The 21,287-nt window shown below is 41.2% G+C and overlaps 2 protein-coding genes across 2 annotated transcripts; both read right to left on the bottom strand.

The window, feature by feature from the left end:
• Nucleotides 1-133: 133 nt before the first annotated feature.
• lck (LCK proto-oncogene, Src family tyrosine kinase) lies at nucleotides 134-14,486 on the bottom strand. Its single transcript, XM_030443054.1, has 13 exons — nucleotides 14,243-14,486; nucleotides 12,401-12,513; nucleotides 11,718-11,781; nucleotides 10,869-10,959; nucleotides 9,607-9,705; nucleotides 9,356-9,459; nucleotides 8,831-8,980; nucleotides 8,582-8,734; nucleotides 5,772-5,951; nucleotides 3,324-3,400; nucleotides 1,336-1,489; nucleotides 1,010-1,141; nucleotides 134-801 (listed from the first exon to the last, which is right to left on the bottom strand). The coding sequence occupies exons 2-13, from the start codon at nucleotides 12,506-12,508 to the stop codon at nucleotides 605-607; spliced, it is 1,509 nt and encodes a 502-aa protein (XP_030298914.1). The 5' UTR covers nucleotides 12,509-12,513; nucleotides 14,243-14,486; the 3' UTR covers nucleotides 134-604.
• A 2,606-nt stretch (nucleotides 14,487-17,092) lies between these two features.
• On the bottom strand, nucleotides 17,093-20,461 carry fam167b (family with sequence similarity 167 member B). Its single transcript, XM_030392349.1, has 2 exons — nucleotides 20,058-20,461; nucleotides 17,093-19,690 (listed from the first exon to the last, which is right to left on the bottom strand). Exons 1-2 carry the CDS (start codon nucleotides 20,355-20,357, stop codon nucleotides 19,427-19,429), a joined length of 564 nt encoding a protein of 187 aa, XP_030248209.1. The 5' UTR covers nucleotides 20,358-20,461; the 3' UTR covers nucleotides 17,093-19,426.
• Between the last annotated feature and the right edge of the window lie 826 nt (nucleotides 20,462-21,287).

Raw genomic sequence — 21,287 nt, forward strand, 5'->3', positions numbered from 1 at the left:
CTCTAAAATGTGGTGTATATTTTGTTTAGGATAGTAAAGAGAAATTATGCATGAAAAGTGCGAGTACTGCAAAACTGCATCTTATCTGAGCATTTCTGAACACGATGAAACATATCACACAGTACATGCGGGCTGATTGTGGTTCATCGTAGCTTAAATGAGTGGGATGGGTTTTGCTTTATTCGGTATATCATCACACAACAACCATGTAAAGACTTTTTACTGTAGGTAAAACAATTGGAAAACACTGGTTTAACTGCACAGGTAAGACATGGCGGAAGCAGTTTGACAATATGTACATCTTAATAATAAGCACCAGGAGAGCAGCTGCGTATTCAGCTACATCAGACAGTTCCCAGCTGGCTCCCCAGTGTGCTTCAGGTTCCACACGTGACTGTATTATATCAAAGAGGCCATTTCAGTATGCAGAAACAAAGAACTCTCATTTGCAGAATCTCAATGTGTACCTCAATAGAAAGGCACATACTCTTTAACAAACAAACAAACAGACAGAAAAATATAATTCAGCCTCCTCTTTCACAGACTAGGCCTTTAGTTTGAGTATTTTTGTTGCATGTCTTTATGTCTCTCTGCCCCATCAAGGCTATTCCTGATACTGCCTCTCTGTGGCAGTGAAGAAGTCCTCCAGAACGCTCCTCAGGTACTCGAAGGTGGGCCTGTCGTCGGGGTTTTCCCTCCAGCACAAACACATGATGTTGTAAAGCCCCTCTGAACAGTTGTCTGGCCTCGGCATCCTGTAGTTCCTCTCCAGGTTCTGGATTACCTCTGGGTTGGACATACCTGAACAACAGGTAACATGTTGGAGAGTAGACCATGGATATGGTGTCTTTAGTTATAATCTATGCTAGACATGTAATGTGTTGGTTTTAGAATGTATTTTACGAAAATGTTCAAATAAGTAATAGGAGTGGGGTAAAAGTACAATATTTGCTTCGGTGTACTTGTTTGAAATTCATAGCTGGTATGAGTACAGTGAATGAGTATTTACCAGGGTAAGGAATGCGTCCGTATGTCACTATTTCAGTCAGGAGGATCCCAAACGACCACACATCTGATTTTATGGAAAAGGTGCCATAGTTGATAGCCTCTGGGGCAGTCCATTTGATGGGGAACTTTGCACCTATGAACACAGGGGCGGAAAAAACAGGCATAAACACTTGATGGAGCTGCTGCAAAGATTCTCATCACGCTTCAATGTTTGTGAAGCAATTGATGTCTTTCATTGCCAAATACGCTCAAACAAAAACGTAACTATAATAAGACAAATAATATTCCGTGTGTGTCATATGAGTAATCTCTACAAGGTCCAGTTACCCTCTCTTGCTGTGTATTCGTTGTCCTCAATCAGTCTTGCCAGTCCAAAGTCGGCAATCTTACAGATAAGTTCATGAGACACCAGAATGTTGGCTGCTCTCAGGTCTCGATGGATGTAATTTTTAGCCTCAATAAAGGCCATGCCGTCAGCCACCTGCAGGGGACAGCACATCTTCAGAAAAGCCCTACAGTGTGTGTGTGTGTGTGTGTGTGTGTGTGTTCAAGCAGGAAAGTGTGAGCGATATGCGTATGACTGAGTATGGTGTGTAATATTTGTGTGTGTTGGACATAACAACAAAAAAAGATTACCAAACCAGGGAGTTTACCACTTCCTCGGGTCAATTCTTGTACCCTTTACCTCCACACTCCACACACATACTCCACCCGGTTTCACAGCTGTGCCTGCTCTACTTCCTGATATGTAAAGCTGCAGTCCTGCTTTTACCTTACTGTAAGACAGACTGGCTGATTTATCCTGCCACCGTGTTTCTGATTTAATCATACTGCATGAGTCATTTCCTCATTCGTAGCCCACAGGGGTAAATTCATCGCACACATGCACAAGGCTGCTGGTGTGTGAGGCATTTCAGGTAATTCCTGATGATTTCAACCGAAACCGCCGCCCACTCTTAATAAGCATCGGTGTGATTGGCGGTGCAGTGTGTGTGTTCAGACATGAAACTCTTTATGTTTTGCTGGGTCAGCGGTGCACATTTCAGACATAACAATTTCTCACATAGGTCCGACCGGCCCTGGGGGTCTTGTCAGAAATGTGAGATGTACGTACGCGGTGGGGATTTGTAACTCATAAACTAAGTTTGTTTTTCATGACCGTGTCATGACTTCCCATTCAGCTGACTTGACGCCTCTTTAGTCTCATTTTCTCTCATCTGACCGTGGTATGAATCAATCGATGAATTTGTGGGTGTCATCATGTCATTAATGGATAAAATGTTTACGGTCCATTACATAAAGGTTAGAGTTACTTGCCAAGCACTTTTGCTGAAAATGTTAGCAGTGCACGACGACTGACTTTGAAAGCATCTTTCTGTAAAATATGTTCACCACAAAGCCGTGTATGAACCCTGCGCCAAGCTCTAAGGCGTCAGAGGATCTGCCCACTCCGGATGAAGAATATTCTCTCTTGGTAAACTTCAGTCTGTCTTCCTGTGGTTGTGTTTCCATTCCCACACCCACAACACATGTAAGTCAGAGTTCCTATAGCCACTGACATGCACCATTTCGAGAAGTAGATGTGGTAATGATTAGTGCTTGACATTTCTGGAAATATGTTAATTCACTTTGTTGCTGGAGATAATTGATCGTACAGCTCTCATGTCTGCAGCTAGCAAAAAGTGAAGCTTGAGCCAGTAGCCGTTAGATTAGCATACATGACAGTGGTATCTTCTCATCTCACTATGTAGGGAAAAAAAAAAGAGGTAAGCACACTTCACAAAATGTCAAACTATCACGTTGACTTGCAGTCCGTTCAAACCCCATGCATATACATCTGGCTTATCTGACCCAATTAGTCATATGTCAGGCTATTAAATGTCATAATTACAACATGAACTTATATTAATACTTATTAATCCTACACAATCACTGTGACACATCTGTGACAGAGCATCTTAATCATGGGCTGATGAAGGCGGCAAGACAAAGTCAAAGAAATTAAGCGGAAAAAATCGCCAACACGCATTCGGTTTCAGGTTTCGTCACCCATGTCCTGATTTGGATAGTTTTAGCTGAGCCTGCACCATCACTGAATACTTAAAACATGCTGCATGGCATGCACCCACACCCATCCAGCTCTGCCGATGTTACAAGACTAGTGTTGTACATAAGCCTTGTCACAGAAGCGGCCACTGCTTTCTGTGAGGATCATGGCAAGAGAAAAGGAAGTGAAAGAGAAAATGAAAGGGAATTTGATAAATGTTATGAAAGGAGTATAGACACAGGAGAAGAAGAAAACAGAGGTGTCTTGCCTGAGATGCCATGTCTATCAGGGTGTTCATGGGCAAACTGCTTCCCTCCGTTGTTTTCAGGTAATCCACAAGGCTACCTGTAAAAATGACGGTAAAGTTATTTCTCTTCAGAAAAGCCATTTTACATGTTTTTCATGGTCTAATCTTGTTAATGCAAACTGAGTGGCAAGACATTGATTTATATCACAAATCGTGTAAACCCCAGCATGTGGTTAAAACAAAAATAGGTCAACTAGCTTACCGCCGCCAGTATGTGCTGAGTAATACAGATGCACGCACTAGTTTATTACTGTATCTGAAGGTTCTACATACAGAAGTTCAAAAGTGCGATATTATGCAAGAATGTTAGTTTAAAACATTCGTAAATTAACTTGAGTAATATTACTAACTAGAAACCCCCAGGCCCGAAAACCTAATTCTCCCAGCAGTCCAAATCTCCAGTGCTCACAGCGTAAACACCAGCAGATCACCTGATAATCTGGCAGGCTAACTGAGCTGACGAGCTAACAGTAGCTACCCTCATAGATGTATGAAAAGAACACAGTGAGCAGCAGTAAGCATGTACTCTGGTGATCTGCTTCCTCCATTTGCTGGGACTATGAATTCCAGGCGGCCAGTTCTTACGTATTGCACCTTTAAGCTACAAATAAATGCAGCAGTAATTGCAACGCCCTGATTCCCGACAGACATAAATAGACGGAGTCGGATTAGAATAGCCGTTTTTTTCCGAATCAGGGAACATAACACAGTGAGGAAGTACACAGAGCATCAGTCAGGTTGATGCATCATCTATGACAGCTGACTTTGTGTCGGGTTTGATTAGCGCAGAACAATACGTCTGCACGCCAGCCAGCCAAGTCAAACCAAAGGAAATACTTTAAGAGGAATGACCATGCCAGGAAAGAGGAGGCCTTTGCTCCTCTGCTTAAGTCCGGAAGACTGCTTTTGAAGTCTGAGAGCCAGAGGACGACTCTTTGTCAAGGTCACAAAGGGAAGCTGGGATGACACGCCTGTTATTTTCCATCTTTGTTGTCTTCGATAATAAAAAAAAAGGGACAAATTGAAAAGACGGGAACTCTGAGCCATCCTTTCTCTTGACAACAGAGACGACAATTGTGTCCTGTCCACACGTAGATCCCAGACAAAGAGGCAGCCTCATGTAGCACCATAGCTGGTGGTTTACAGGCCACACATACAAGACTGTACAAAGGCACTCCATTCAATTCAGCTGTAAGGCAGCTGCTGTGTTTGTGACGGCATCTCTCCGTGCATTTTGTTATTGTTCCTCCCAGTGAGAAAGAACAACAACGGCGTTTGAGCTTAAAGTGAGACATATACTGTATCACTTCCATATGGCTGCCATCTTACAACTCACGTTCGTGATTCACAGTAATTTCACATGTATTTTGTTATCTAGTAAGGTTGGGGAAATTATGAAGACGCAGTGGGCAGATGCTGAACAAACCACCACTGTGGAAGCTTGTTTACTACCGCAACCAATATTTCTGTCCATTCCGTGTCTGTGCATGTGAGTTTCTGTGGATGCATGTGCCTAACGCGTACTTTGGAAGGTAGCCAGGTCTCATCAGGGCTGAACAATAACCTTGTGATTCACCCTCTCCTCTTTTAACACCCCCTCGTCCCAGACGGGCCAGGATAGACTTCCCCTCTGCGGGTAAACAACAGTAACCTGTCTGGAGGGGCTCGGGAAAAGAAGTGAGAGTTCATGTTTGCTTTGAAACATTTTAGCACGGAGCGGCGAATACAAGGGGCTCATGAGGAGAAGCTGAAAATAGCCTATCAGAAGGTGGGCCACTTCAGCGGAGCGGAGCAGAGCAGAGCAGAGCAGCATGCTTTGGGTGGCAAGGCTCACGACTTAATCTGCCTTATTTGGGTTTGCTCACACAGCTAGATTCACTTAAAATCTCATATTGTTTATCAATCACAAATAAATAAAAAGGCAGCTGTGATCAAAAAGCTCATTCAACAAAGTCACTAAAGTTTAGTAACACTATGACTCATTTAACAGGGTGAAACACACTGGGCAGTCCAGTCTTTTGTTTCAGCATGTGCTTTTGGCACCCAGAGTCCGATAACAGATCAACATGTTTGATCCTGACTACAAACGGTTTTCTTTGTCTTTGCTCCGGGCACAGAGCTCGCCCTGATGATACCATCTTTGGTGTTCAGCGTAACAGCGGGAGATTAAGGAAATGATCATTGCAGACATGCTTAGACATATTTAGATGACTAAACCCGACTGGAACAAGCTGGTGAGATCACCCAAGGAGATCTTTTTATTTCATGTCCAATTAAGCATTAATTTCAGGGAAACACCGGGGGACATGGTGTTTATTCTCTTTTGATGCTTTCAGTGATATCTGGAATTTCCTCTAAATGGTTGGCGTGATTACAAAAGATGTAGCGAGACAGGGTATTTCTACCTACCATTTTCCATGTACTCTGTGACGATATAGATTGGCTCCTGGGTGACGACAGCAAAGAGGCGTACGAGGCGTGCGTGCTGCAAGTTCTTCATCATGTTCGCCTCTGCCAGGAAGGCTTCCACTGACATTGTACCCATCTTGAGGTTTTTAATTGCCACCCTCCGGTCATTATTGTAGACACCTGGAAATGTACATGTAAATGTCACTGGGTTATTGAAAGGTATTTATTAAAACAAAACTAAGAGTAATGCAGAAATATGAAGCTACATACTGACACCCAAAATGCTTTGCTGTGTGATGGATGTTCGTGCTGTGCTACACATATGACTTGTGCTGACCTCAACATTCAACAGCAATTGGCAGCAATGTAGCTGGCCATGCTAGACAATTTTGTGACTGTGCAGCTCTGTGAGGATCTACTTAGATATAATTGTGCTTTGAGCTTAAAGGCGCAGTGTGTAGAAATTGGCCACCCGTCAAACTTATAGACACATAGGGGGATATTTGCTGCTAACTGTAGCTGTCAATAGCTAGTTAGCTCAGTTATCTGTGCAGCTAGTAGTGTAGACCGGGAGCTTGAAGCACCAGCAAGTGTTGTGCAACACTAGCACAAGCGTAGCTGGCCTGGGATGGGCTGGGGCTAGCTGCTTGGCACGCTAACATCAGTAGATATCTCTACTACACATCACTTAGATGTCATAACGCCGAAACCGTTATTGCTTCAAGTCAGTTTTCAACTAAAATTCTCACATACTGCACCTTCAAGGCTAACATCAGTATGCTTGCATGCACGATTACAGTGCTCACATGCTGAGGTATACTGTACCATGGTGCCATATAGTTTAGCGTGTAAGCATGCTAACATTTGTTAAGTAGCACCAAACTTGTAGTAGGCATATACCAAAGAATTGGACTAATCTGAATAATCACTTGGTAATGTTGATAAAGGAAAAGGGATTTATACAATTACTGTAATTAATTTAGGGTAGAGGGACTTGAAGGTAGAAGGCAACATGAACGCCACTTGCTTAGTCTCTTTTGTGGTGATGAGAATCAAATCACCCAAAAAATTGTACAACATTTTTGAAAAATGTCAATTCACATGTGCACTTCACATCACCTCTGCACTGATTGATTAAAAACCTTGATAGTTGCATGAGTTGCCGTTTGTTTTGGTATTTCATCTTGACAGGAACTAGGTCAAGAGTTGTTGAGAAATGTTGCTTCAAAACCACAATCAACCTCAGGATGATGCTAGAGGCAAAGTTGGGGAATCACTGATGTTGGTAGGATTTATTGTGAGGGAACCGTGAATATTTGCACCAAAGTTTGTGCCAGTTCATCAAGTGGATGTTGAGCATTTAATTAGATGAACGAAAACAATGACCTTCGGGTTATGCTAAACAAACAAGCAGAGGACACAGAAAGTCATTGGGATTCATCCTCTGGGGACCATGAATATCTATACTAATTTTGAAAGCAATCCACCAAATGATTGTTGGGTTATTTAACTATACCTTTGCACCCTTGTATTAGTGGTGGAAAAGTAAGTCAGTAGGCCTTGAGATACTTCAATATGGACCAAAACGGTGGACCAACCAAGATACATACCAAATAGAGCCATGCTGTGAGCAGGATTTAAATGTTTTGTGCACATAAATAATACACTGCATTTAATGTAAAAGTAAACCAGGAAAACGCTCATCTCAGCTTGTAAGGATCATGAGTTGTGACCAAATGTCTGCTAAACTAACAAAGTTCCATATAACTCTCATGCAAACACGATCTCATTCCAGCACCGGTACATTAACACTCCTGCATCGTGCTTCTTCTGCAGTCATAAAACACTGTGAACATCTCACACCATGCATGAAGGTTAGCAAAACAATTTATGATCACTATTCAAAGCATTCCTCGCTCGCTTTTATCTTCTATGGAAATCTTCTCGCTATAAAATATGGTTATCACATATTTTCACGTTATCTGGCATGAGTAAACACCACAGAATAAATGACAGTCACTCCCATAATTCAAGTGCGTCCAGTGTTTGGACGAGGATAAAGAAACAAATGCAGTGCCCAGGCTACATGCAAGGAGATACTGTAAATAAAAGTGGCTGTGAAATGAGAACATAGAGCTCCATGGTTGGTAATGTTTAACTCTAATACATTGGTTTGTTTGGGATGCTGAATTGTGCTGGCTAATGTGGATGGAAACCAGTAAGAGGGTTGTGGCTCAGATTATTTCAGTGGATACCCTTCTAAAACAAAACATTTTCCCTTCTTGTTTACCTCAATATTCCACTATGACAATAGACGTTCATGCAACTATTGTAAAGAGGCAATTCCTCTAAATTTGGGAGCTCATTTAAAAGGAAGGTTCAAATAATTCTAGTGTTGCTGCACAGGGATAAAACCTCACATCATTCTCCAGTTAACCAGCTCATACAAGCCTACAATTAAGGCTGTGTGGAGGAAACTGTTCCGCATACACTGCGGAAAAAACCCTGGCAAATGGCTTGCTAGCAGACACACATTCAAACCCACAACTTGACAATTGAGCAACTGGGCTTTGAACATGTGATGTATCTTTGCAAAATGGTTGTACAAAATGAACAAAATGAACACTTAAGTGATTGAACTTAAAGGGGCTGTTCACCCCAAAATCAAGAGTACCTAGAGATATCAGCCTTCTCTTCAATATTATGGAAAAAGATGGCAGTCAGTCTGTGGCACTCAAAGTGTTTAAAAAAATACATAATATGATACTCTTTCTATATACTCTTTCCAGAAATCATGACCTGTCACTCACCCATCCAGACTTCTCCAAACTGTCCCGCTCCGAGCCTGCGCTCCAGCTTCAGGGACTCTCTAGGAATCTCCCACTCATCCTGCCACCAGGGCTTCTGCGGCGCCCTCGACTGACACGGCTTCATCAGCTTTGTGCACAACCCATCTGCATCACCTGGATGGTAACAAGAGTGAGGAGACATGTTTGAAATGATTCAGGTAAAGATCAACACGTTAAGCTTGATCAATCCCCTCAAGAGGCTGCACGCACGTGAGTGATGCTGGACTAGCTCCTTCAGCGAGTTAAAGGATATCTTGGCCGTGATGTAGAAGCCGCCGTTGTCCATGTTGCGGATTCTGTAGTGCTTCACCCCCTCGCCGGTGTTGTGGTCCAAGTCCCTGATCGATAAGGAGTATGAGCCTGAGAAAAAAAAGAAGCGTGGTCCAGTGTGAAATGATTTCATATTTCCCATAAGATCATTTGTGTAGCATTTTAACATCGCTAAATGCATTTCTAATTATATTTCAGTAGAACAGAGGCAAAGTCAATCAGACTTAACACTGACTTCATTCTGCAGCTGATCAAATGGGGCCTATTTTAGAAATGCTGCCAGTAATAACAAGAATGAGAAATTGGGGTTCCAAGTAATTTTCTCAAGTATTATCTCACTTGTATGATGTTATGAAATGCTACAGGACGGACCTTTAAGCAAATTTGATAGGCCATACTTGTGTATACTGCTGAGAAACAACCTTGTGAAACAGAGTATGTGTAGATTGTGTAGGAGTCAATCACCTGGGGTCGTCTCACTCTCTCGAATCAGGAAGGAGCCCAGCGTATTCCCGGGAGCCAGGAGGAGCCTCATGGCTTCGTTTCTAGAGATGTTCTTAAAGAACCACCTGCAGCACAAATACACAACATACTTCATGCTTTGAGCTAACCACTTCCTTTGCACTCTGGGACACAGCATGAATTTTGTGAGATGGTGTATAGGTTAAGTCACATGGTGCTGAGAGCGGTATCGTTATGTTTCCTGTATGACGTACGGTTCAGTCTCCACTGTGGTCATTGCAACAAAGTTGTATGGGATGTAGCCTTGCTGGCCTGTGGTGAGAGACTCTGCCAAATACCACTCAGGATCCTCCCTGGGTGTTAAAAGAGACAGCAGTATATGAGTACAGTTTCAGTCAGCCCCTTCAGGCAAAAGGAGTCTTTGTAATGAAAATCATTGTTGCACCAAGTATGTAGAGCACTAAATTCTTTCACTTTGATTAAAGGTGCAATATATAAAAATTGGCCGCTAACAATTTGCAATTATCAAAAACAACTTGAGGTCAGCATGTCACCAGAGTAGCTGCTGATAACTCTATTTAGCTGGTTTACCACTGCATCTAGTGGGCTAGACTGGGAGCTCAGAGCACCAGATGAATGTTGGCGTTTACACGGCCAGCACAGAAGTTTTGGTCTGGGATGGGACGGAGCTAGCTGGATCGCATGCTAACTTCAGTAGATACCTCTGCAACACAATATATCAGTACCATAACATCAAAACTTGTATTACTTCACACAAATTTTGAGTTGGTTTTTGAACGTCTCCATTATAAATTAATACTGCACCTTTAAAGATACTACAAGGAAAATATTTCCTTTATGGTTGATTCTGGTGGCCCCTTTGCACAAAAGATGATGAGGTTGTAACATAGTAAATGTTTATAATATTTAGGGATTTATGCCCAAGGAACCAAAATTTAGTAATTCTGTCCTAAATTGAAACCTAGATTACCTTGTGAAAACATAAACAAAACACAAACATGACCAAAAGACATGACCTTGTGGTTCAAATAAAACCAAATAAATCCTTCCTCCTAGGCTTTTTCACATTTCTGGAGACAAGCTTTTGATTGATCAAAAATTGAAATAAGAAAAAAAAAAAAGATTGTTGCATTTTACTTCATGGTGTGTTACCTATGTATGTTATAGCTAAAAATGGCCCTGTAGGTCTGTACTGTCAGCACAACATGTACCTTTATTTCCTGTATTTATGTGTATTGGTGTGTTACAGGAGTATAGAGGCAGGGAAGACGGGGCGAGAGCGGGGCTGCGAGGCCACCGTGAACACCGAGGTTAGGTTTTTGGAGCGGTAAATGATAGTTAACATAACTGGCAAGCATGCGCAGCGGGTTGTCTTGCTGTGTATGTTGCGGTTCTACACACTTAGAGTAACATTCAGGTGTCGTGGTTGGTCTGAAAACATTATTTAAAATGATTTATTTTACCATGGTTTACTATATATAAATCAGCAGCTTACTTGTTGATGATCTTGAGTTTGTCTCCCTTCTCAAAGCCCAGGTCACCATCATGGTTGGGTTCATAACTGTAAATGGCCACCACAAGGTTGTCTGCAAGAGGAATATTGTATGCTTGAGTTAAAATTCCTTCTAACGATGTATTAATATTTTGACAAATCACTTCTGCTAAGCATGGTAAACGGAGAGAGTTTGTGATGGTTAGATAATTTTGATCGGGTGTCTGAAGGTGAGGCGTACAGAATCAGAGACTCATGATTCTCCAACAGCATATTAACACCATGTTTACATGTGATTCTCCAACACCATACTTTTCTTGTGTGACAAATGGAAATTCCCAGTTTAATTTGCTTTTCAAGACATGTGCATCAAATTGTTTTCCTTTGATTTCCATGATTACTGATGTATTTTGTTTCCAAGGAGCCTACAAGGAGCTAAAAAGAATTCCAGCATACAGCGATAAGCTCTTTTTACTTCAAGATTGAAATATAATATAGCAACCACAGATTCATATGAGACACCGGGGGATACAATGAAAGCAATAAACGGAAATGTTCCCAGGAAACTGGTGGGAAAAAGGGAAAACGCTGTATGGGTGAAATATAAAAGGCTTACATAATAACAATACATGGTGATGTAAAAGATACTCATATACATCAATTTGATTTGGTGTAAAGGACAAAATCAAAAGCTTTTGAAAACATATAATTCAATTTGTGTAATATTGTTTCTTTATATATTCAATAATACCTTCTATAAAATCTTAAAGCTCTGCATGAAACTTGACTCGAATAAAAGTATCATACGAGAAGTACACGCACAAACACATGGCGGAAAATACACTGTCTCACCTGGTAAAGGAGATGTAGGGGGCGAATGATTTGATGGCTGGAAGGGAATCAGCTGGTCTGTGTACTGGTGAGGGAAAATAAGAGTCGACACATTTTGAATTCAACTTTCCGTAGGAAAATGAAAGATATGTGCATTTCTGCTCTATTGCACAGATCTCGTCGCTAAAAACATCAGCAGTTTTCCCCCAGACAATGTGTCTCAGTGTATTGTGGCACACACAGGTGGTTTTCTCCTTTATTTCTAATCTAATGGTTCATCAAACTCATGGAAAGGAAACAAACAACATTGCAAGAGTAATTACACTGCCATTTAATCAGACACAAACAAAAGACAACTTCCCTCGCAATCATGTTTGTTGTAAAACTATCCTGGAATAATAACAGATTTTACTTTATATTTTTCTCAGGTATGTTTACGTAATTTACACAACTTGAAATGAATTGTGGGAAATGAGATCACACCCCCTCACTTGTTAGCTAAAGTCACCTCATGTGTATTTCCTTGTGTATATTTTTAAAGTGGGGTCAATCACATTCAACCACACTTACAACCAAAACCCACCCATGTCAATGTCATGTACACACTTTAACACACCACAAGGTACACATGTGCTGCCCCTGTTAAACAAAACAAAAAAAACATGTCAAATACAAAATGTGTGTGTGTGTGTGTGGACACTCACTGGATTGCATGACTGAGGAGCTATGGGACAGTTGCAGTGTTCACAGATTTCATCCAAGTTCTCGATCCACTCGCTGTCTGAATAGTCCGAACTGCAGTTACATCCCATCTTTCCTGCAATTTAGAGGCTCAAGCTGTCTTTTAATAGGTCGAGAACAGACATCAAAATGTAAAAAAAATGACAAATACTTATTTTTTTTTATTTGCAAATAACTCTCTATCGGAAGTATTTTATTTTTGACCGGCAAATAAATGTCTTTCATAACAATCCAAGACAGTTTTTAATTGAGAACAGACAAACACTCTTAGCAAAATAATGTAATTTTCCACATATCATTTTTAGACCTCTTTCATGGTTGCATTTTAAGATTTACGGGCGAAGGACGCTTAAAGAAAATGTTTTCGTCTCAGAGAACTGCTTGAATCGGATGTGCCTGTGGGCCTCGCCTCAAAATGGAGGCTTGACGGTGAATGGAGCTGGAAACTAAGAGCGGAATAACTGTAAAAGCCTCCATTTTTAGACACTGTTTTGACACTGTGTAAACATCTACAGAGCAATGATATAAAATCACATGCTGACCTGCAACAAACGACTACCTTGTTTCCACAACTTTCAGTGTTGCAATACTCAGGCGGTTACATGTTCGAATTCTAATTGAGACTTGAATATCAGGCTTTACCAAAGTCCACAAAGACTAATCTTGAATAATCCAATGTCTGCACGTGCTCTACACTGTGTTTTACACTGGTGCCCTGTACGAACTGGTTTTCTCAAGATCACTTGGCTCCCATTGGGCCACTCGTAGAACAGGGTCAGTGGGCTAATCGCAGCACTCGTCTGTCCCAAGGGCTCCAAGCCGTGAGAAAATCTGAGGAGGCCTGACCCGGCAGTAACAACACACCACTGTACTGAGACCTGAGAGGCAAATCAGTGGAGGATCACCAGAAGTTTTTTTGGAATGATCAGCACTCCTACGCCTGCAAGTGAGCATTAAGGAGTCACACAAACAAAGTCAGCATTTTCCATTGAGGGGCTACCCTCTCCTTTTTATGATGCACAGCTTGAAGGCCGTTCCAAACAAATAACGAAGATTGTCACTGTTTGCAAAGTATTATGGGTATTGAGAAAATAAGTTCATGTGCTAGAAGCTTGTGGTCTAAAACTATATATTTTCAAAAGACATTAGAACCCTACAAAACGAGAAACATTTACACAAAAAACACCTTTACGTGGATTTTTAAACTTTTTCTGCTGTTGTGTCAATTTTACATTTACAATTTGAGGTTTGACTTTCCAATTTTGTACTTCACATCTTGTCATTATCTCCTGCATTTAGACATGTTGGCGTGACAGCTAAACATTCATAAAACACAAAAATGCCTGATGTTTTTGTTAGATTTTAATAGTACACTTAAGAGATGAATTAATAAGATAGAGTGTATGTTTTATTGAGGTGTGAAAGCGTCCTTGTTCCTATGTGGTCCCATCTTCTTTTAAATAATGATTTTTAAACAACAGTGATGATAACACAACTGGTACCTGAACATGTGTTTATTTGCTAGTTTTTCTATTATCTCATATCAAACAAAATATGTATTTTTGGCAATTGGCCATCACTTCTGGGTGTGGGCATATCCTGCTCTTTATGTCAACTTTCAAAGTACAATGTATTTCATAAAAATGTCGAAAGATAAGTCATTTGGTCTTCTCTAATCAACTTGTCTGCTTTACCTAACATATTTTATGCAACAAATATGATAATGTTATCTACCGCAATCACAGTCTTTTCTTTATCCGATTTTAACTATGTGACACCGATCAAATCACGAGTTTGAAACTTACCTCTTGAAGTATAACTTTTCTCTTCAAGTGTCCAAGTAATATCAGATTTCGAGCACCGCCATAGAGATATTCTGTATTTAATAGTTCTTGTGTTTGTTAGCAGTTTTTGAGTTTTTCACCACCGGAGCCCGGGTGTGAAGATGTCATCATCCGCTTCTCTTATTGCTGATATGTGTCTGTTCACACACACGCAAACGCAGAGCGCAGAGGAGTGGAGGAGAGCAGCCCAGAGAACTTCCTGTCGTTGAAAGGTTGAGGGGTTGCTCTGCAGGCTTCTAACAGGTGCTTTACCATGCAGCTGTGTGTGAGCAGAGCAAGGGGAACGTCATGGGCTCCATGGTTAACGGGTCAGGACGGCGCCTCTCCCAGAGATGTAAATGTTCCAATACAGTTAGACAAGGAGGGTAGGAGACACTGGTGGGGGTTATATTTGTGTATGTTTGTGCTACTCTTGTGTGTAACAGTTGTTAGTCCGTGACCTTTAAAGGTGAGGAACACCGTCAGGGTTGAGGTGGCGGTCCAGGGTTATCCAAGAGCACTGATGGAATGTAACAAAGTACATATACTCAGGTACTCTACTTAAGTACAACTTTGAGATACTTTGAGGCACTATTTAAATTTTCTGCCACTTCATACTTCCATTCCACTACATTTGGAGGCAAATGTACTTTTTACTGCACTATATTAAGTTTATAACCTTAGTTACTAGCTACTTTGCAGAGTACATGCTCCATCAGAGCTAAAGCAGCGCATTTGAAAAAAAAAAAATAGTTTTTATCTGCTGTCAGATTCAAAAAAAAAAAAAAAAAGAAGCTGATTCCAGTAAGCAGAAAAATGCTGACTATTAGATCTGATAACACCATCACTGATTATGCATTACTGAAAACACCAACATCTATAACACTAAGTCAATGCCAAGTAGACAGTGTATACATACATGTAAATGTATACTAAATTTACCTTTAATTGTCCTTTTGGTTCTAAGTACAGTTCATATCAGATACTATATAAGACTTTTGGATACTATATGCAACACTATCCAAAATAACTTACCATGCAAGAGAGTTTTTTGACGAGACAGCATCAGATTGATCTTAGCAGTATTATAATTAGTCATAAATGATTACACCATAGCCACACAAAAGAGCATTTTGTTATTTGGAGCTGTTGTGTTTCCTGTTGAGTGGTTTCAGGCCACTCTCAAGACAACAAGACAACAAGGCTATTTGTGTCAATCACACGTGGTTTGAGCCTGCTCTGTGGCCAGCGGACCATTCAAAGAAAAGACCCCGACCTTGGTTTTTTACAAGTCAGGCTTGAAAAAATTGACAATATCACCCACAAAGAAAAAAAAAATATCAATCAGTGAATGACCCTCGTAAAAATCAACACATCTTTGTTGAGCGGGGGGCCACAGCTCAGTAACTTTGAGCCCTGAGAGGAGAAGTGAATTAAAAAGTCTCTAAGGTTCCCAACACACTCCAAGCCTGTGCTGTTGCGTTTTCTACCTCTCAGACAACTCTGCTGTGGGCCGCATCTCTTCTCTTGTGGTGAACGGCTGCTGCTACAGAGCATGCACTGGCAGGAAGTCAGTCCAAACATTACAGGAAGTGCACAGAAAAATGTGCTTAGATGACTGCCACAGCATAGATTAAGTGTCACTTGCGATGAAACCACCTGAGCTCTCTCTTTTTCCGTTAAAGCACATAGCTGAGACACTGTACAGGAGGATGAGTGAAGTAGTCTCACCTTTGACAGTGATGTATGCTGCAGACCCTTTTGCTGAGCGGATTACAACAAGAGAAAATAGCAATGGTATTTTATCTGTTTCTGGCGGAACGATCCTATCAGGCACAAATTCCCCATTAATCTGATGGAATAATACCGTGGATCCTCCTGCTTCATCATATTCAAGTTCACTTTTTGGAAGGCCCTGTGAGCCTTAAAGGGTATTCCTAGTTTACCCTGAACCGCAGTTGTCACTACTTCAGAATGTGGTTGGAAATCACATTCTGTTACGCAATCAAACAGAGATAATATCAATATGTGGAAAGTTTTCCAACCCTCCTCCTGCCCGCCTCTTGATGCAGGTGTTGGCCTCTTTCACGTGAGCGAGATCCGCTTTTGTTTCCCTGCAGATGTGCACTCACGCACACTTTTAAAAAGTCTTAAACAAATTCAAACACCGTGCGTTTTTAAGTTTGCATAAGTTAATAACAAAACTGTGTGCTTTATTTACTCTCTGCTGTCAGCTACTGCTCATACGATGACATGTGCTGTGATATGGGGAAAAGGTCGAGGGAAAGTATCTGCAGGGCAGTGCTGAGTGGCATGAGAAACACAAGTCTGCGATGCTTTCTTCCAAAAGCACTCACCAAAGAGGCCCGGAGGCACAGTACCTCTGCTTCTGTGCATTTTCCATATGATATTAATTTCCATTATTGAGGTCATCACATGAGGCCATGCGTCCTGAAGTATGTGGCATTATGCACTTTTCAGCAGTCATAGTTGTGCTCTTGTTTCACATAGTGACCACAGTCTGCTAAGGCATATTCGGTTTCCTGTTTAGCTAATTATGCCCAACAATGTCTATGGTTCTGCACATCCCTGTAGGGCCCCATTCATATGTTTGGATATTACACCAGGTCATGAATGTGCCCGGGGAAGAAAAGAAAAGACTATTGTCAAGTTGGGTTTAAGTGCGAGGGCTGGATTTGGTGGATTATATGCTGACACTTAGCCTAGATAATACTAATGGTAAATTGTGCATGAACAAAAACAAAGAACCAGTCCAAAATACCACTTGCACATGTGATAAACAAGGGTTAGGGTTAAAATATCACTTACAAATTAAATGGATAAAGTTAAGTTTATTCAATATTGTCTTGTATGTACAACAGAAAATAACAACTTTACATTTAAAGGCATTTTGCTTTTACACTCATTTGTCATGTAGATACATTCATATTACAGTAGCATGATTTAACAGTCTAATAAGGCTAATTGTAGCATCCTTTTTCTATTTACAATCAACAAAACTACCTTCTTCTTCCTATTTGTTGTTACTAGTTAGCTATATGATAAATGATTTAATTCTCCCTCAACTGCCCACGCAGCAACAAAATACACTTGGTCACGTGTCCAGCCATATATAGTTACCAAGCCGTGCTCTGCAGCATCTGGATATGGTAATGGAAAACAAAATGCATTAAGCATAGCTTCCTGGGTGCTGTCACTGCACTGGTGAGGCTATGGAGATATTTTTGGTCTGTGAAGACGAGGTGTAAAAATGCTGGAGTGTGACCTCCCACTTCCTTTGAGGACAAAGTTAGAGACAGTCAGCTAGATGAAGGCTTCAACAGATTTACCCAATTTACACTTAAGTGCTGCTGAACATTTCCTACTTCCTACTTTTTCTATTTTCAGCCAACTTTACTAGTACATGTAATGTAAAGCAGTGGCTCCGTACCTTTTTTTTTATCTTGTGACCTGTTAAAATGGAGCATTTGAACGTTTACATGAAAAGCCTGTTGAACTTGCATGTTTCATACGTATCATCAACATTTCTATAATACCTGATATATCACATTCAGATTACATGTATATGAGCTAGGTATCATGTCTGGAGGAGGAGGGGCTGGTGGTGGTATGACAGCTAGGCCTTTCGACACGCGGTAAGCATGTTAACGTTTGTACTGCTGCCAAGTGAGAGATCACTGTTTGAGACGGCGTTTCAACATTTGGACTGCTGTTAGGGGAGAGACCACTGGTTGTGCTGGTGTTTTAACATCTATAAGAGCAAAACCACTGCATATTTTTGACAAGAGACCACTGTTGGAGACAGTTTTAGCATTTATACTGCTGCCAAATGAGAGATAACTCTTTGAGACAGTGTTTTAACATTTGTTAGAGCGAAACCACTGGATATTTTTAATGAGAGACCTTTGTTGGAGACAGCATTTCACCATCAGCACTGCCTAAAGCAAAAGTCCACTGTTCGAAATAACGTTTCAACATTTGTACTGCTGTTAGGCGAGAGACCACTGTTTTTCGATGGTGCTTTAAAATCTGTACAAGCTAACCCACTGGATTTTTTTCAAGAGAGAACGCTGTTCCAGACAGCATTTCAGCATTTGTACAGCTGCCAGGCAAGAGATCGCTGTTTCAGATAGTTTCAAAATCTGTAATTGTGAAACCACTGGATATTATCAACAAGGTGTCATTTTCTAATCTTATAATTAGCAACAAAAAAACTGATATTTTAGATGAAAAACCAGGATAATTTCTAGCTAAAACTTGATGTTTTTACCGTGACGTCATGATAGACCCACATAAGCAAAGACATGATCTTTCCCTGATCATAACCAAGTGGTTTTTGTGCCTAAATCTAACCGGAACATAAGCATAGAATTATCAACACATAAAATTGAAAATTGAACATATAAAATGTAGTTTTGCATCACATAAAAAGTTTCAGAAGTTTGCAGAAAGGCACGGTGCCAACATTTATTCTGGTGATTCAGTTTTAATCAGCTCACAACCTCTCAGATTTGTGTTATGATGCCTTGTCTGGGTCCTGACACCTAGGTTGGGAACCACTGATATACAAAAATAAGACTAGCTGTCAGAAGAAGAGGGTCACGTCAGCACCCTCAACTGTCCTCTATGCTGGAGTGACCCTCTTCTATTTTCTATGACAATCTTAGAGAAAATCCGCACTACTCTCCCTGTAACTGTCTTAAACTTCTTTGGCACGTATGAAACTTTGTTTTGCACATTACCAAATAATTGGGAATAAGACACTAAACATAATGCCCATTCCATACCTACATTTACAGTTCAGTCAAGCTAGTCTTCACCTAAATACTGTAATGAACACTGCACTGTGCAAAGAACAGTTAACAGTGGCGCAGCAGATGCTCCGTCCACCAGGAGGGCATGTTTGTATTAAGGGCGTGTGCCCCTGCAGGTCTGCATGCCGACGCTTCTTCATGCATGTCAGGCCAAGGTGAGAATCAAAGGAGTCATTTTCACTTCCACCAAGGGCACCAAAACTGGCAATCTCCCTTCGCTCTATCCTGAAACACACCTTCCTCCGAAAGAGGAAATAACCCTACTTGCCAACACAAACACATGGGAGGTGAGGGGAATGTCCTGAATGTTACACGGCTAAAGTTAGAGGTTTTAACACAGTGAGAAACGTCTGGAGTTGATGTTCATCTTGGTGAGGCCCAGATGTTTGAGTGGGGTGGACAGAGCGAAGGCAGCCTTCATCGGGATGTCACACAGCAGGTCCGATTCCTCGCCGCACTCCTCCAGCTCGTACGTTGCATCGTCCAGCATCTCCTTGTGGCGGTCGCACACCTGCTCCACTTTCAGCCGGTGGATCTCCCCACGCAGGTGGATCAGCTGGCGGGCCAGACGGTTGTCCTGAACCTGCATCTCCCTCTAAGGGTTGAGAGGTTGGAAGGGTGGGGGAGGGGGGTTGGAGAGAACGTGAGCATCACTGAGAAACCAGAAAATGTGTGGAAGTGTGCGTTTGGTTTATAGTTTTTATCTTCTTATCAAGGCGTGTAAATCACTGGCATGAGTTTGATACCGGCTGTGGATGAGAGCGTGAGAAAGCAGACACCATATTGTTTGACAAGCAGTTTGTCTAAGCTGTGAGGGCTGCTGGTAGTCAGTCATGCAATTCCATAAGTCATAGATGACTGTCTACCTGAGAGGTGAAGCAGGGAGCTAGATATATATATATATATTTTTTTTGGCACAGTGCAGTTTGCAACATTAGCAGAACTAAAATGACAGCACTCACCAGCTCTTTTCTCAGAAACTCCAAAGCATCATCAATAGTGTCAAAGCCACAGATGTTGCGCACAGCCACCTCTGAGTTGTCATTCCTCTGAGTCGCAGGCATGGAAACGACTTCTCCTCCGGACTCCGGACTGTGCGCGGAATAACTCTCGATCCACGGCCGGCTCTGTACCCGCTCCTGCCACTCCAGATAGGATGGTCTGCGGGTCTGTAACTTCAGCTTCTCTGTGAGCGCTTTCACGCTGTCCAGATCCTCGGTGTCTCCCTCGGAGGACTCATCTACGAACTCTTTAGGATCCATGATGAATGCGCCCCTTGAGGAATTCGCTGTCTGGATCGGCAGCTCGGCGATTAGAGCGCAACAGGTCCTCAACTTCTTTATAAGGGGCAGTGACCGCCCATCTGGCTCACTTATAGTTTGTGTGTGTGTGTGTGTGTGTGCGCGCGCGCGTGTGTGTAAGGAAGTGGGATATCCAGCAAAGCCCAGGGGTCGCCCAGTCACATTTGGATTGTAACACACAAAAAAAAAAAAAAGAAGTTGTGAACTGTGCGTTAAGAATTTCACAATAAAATCATTTTGAGATTTTCGAATCAATTGTGGCGCAGATTTACACTGTCTACATTACATCCACTGTTTTTTTTATATTTGTTTTAAGGAATTCTAAGTAACTTAGTAACTCCAGTATAATTTTAAGGTACTTGATGTACTTGAGTGTTATTTTATACTTCTGCGTCATCAGTCGCCAGGTTAATCTTTTTGGGTTAAGTAAGTTAAGTAGTTAAGTTAAGTTTAGGCAAGTTTAGAAACTCTCAATTACAAGTGTCAGCAAAGTATTGAGAATCAAACCTATCTAAAGAATGAGAAATACAATTACACATAGCAGGAAAATGGCCACTGTGAGTCAAAGTATGAAATAGCATCCATTGAAAATACTCAAGTAAGTTTTAAAAGCACCCTCAACATTCTACTTGGTTTTAATTCCACCGCTATATTACATATAATAAAGTAAATATTAAACTTTCTCTGAGGAGTATAGTTAAGTTATTTTAGTTGTTTAGTTCATAAGTCATTTTAAGAATAAACGTCACATATAAAAGTTAATAGCTAAAAAAGCTTCAGCCAACCGATTACAACATTCAAATGCTGCATGCGCTCTTGTGCATCAGTAATACCAAAACAATAACATAATATTGCCTTTATATAATAATATAAAACTTTAAATGGAGCATT

Source organism: Sparus aurata, chromosome 16 (genome assembly GCF_900880675.1).
Source record: "Sparus aurata chromosome 16, fSpaAur1.1, whole genome shotgun sequence".
Taxonomy (NCBI): domain Eukaryota; kingdom Metazoa; phylum Chordata; class Actinopteri; order Spariformes; family Sparidae; genus Sparus; species Sparus aurata.

Coding starts and splice junctions, on each gene's coding strand:
- lck (XM_030443054.1), bottom strand. CDS start 12,508: ATGGGATGTAACTGCAGTTCGGACTATTCAGACAGCGAGTGGATCGAG. Junction 9,460..9,606: donor ACCACAGTGGAGACTGAACC/GTACGTCATACA, acceptor TTTGTGCTGCAG/GTGGTTCTTTAAGAACATCT. Junction 8,981..9,355: donor AGAGAGTGAGACGACCCCAG/GTGATTGACTCC, acceptor TTTTTTTCTCAG/GCTCATACTCCTTATCGATC.
- fam167b (XM_030392349.1), bottom strand. CDS start 20,357: ATGGATCCTAAAGAGTTCGTAGATGAGTCCTCCGAGGGAGACACCGAG. Junction 19,691..20,057: donor AGTTTCTGAGAAAAGAGCTG/GTGAGTGCTGTC, acceptor CTCAACCCTTAG/AGGGAGATGCAGGTTCAGGA.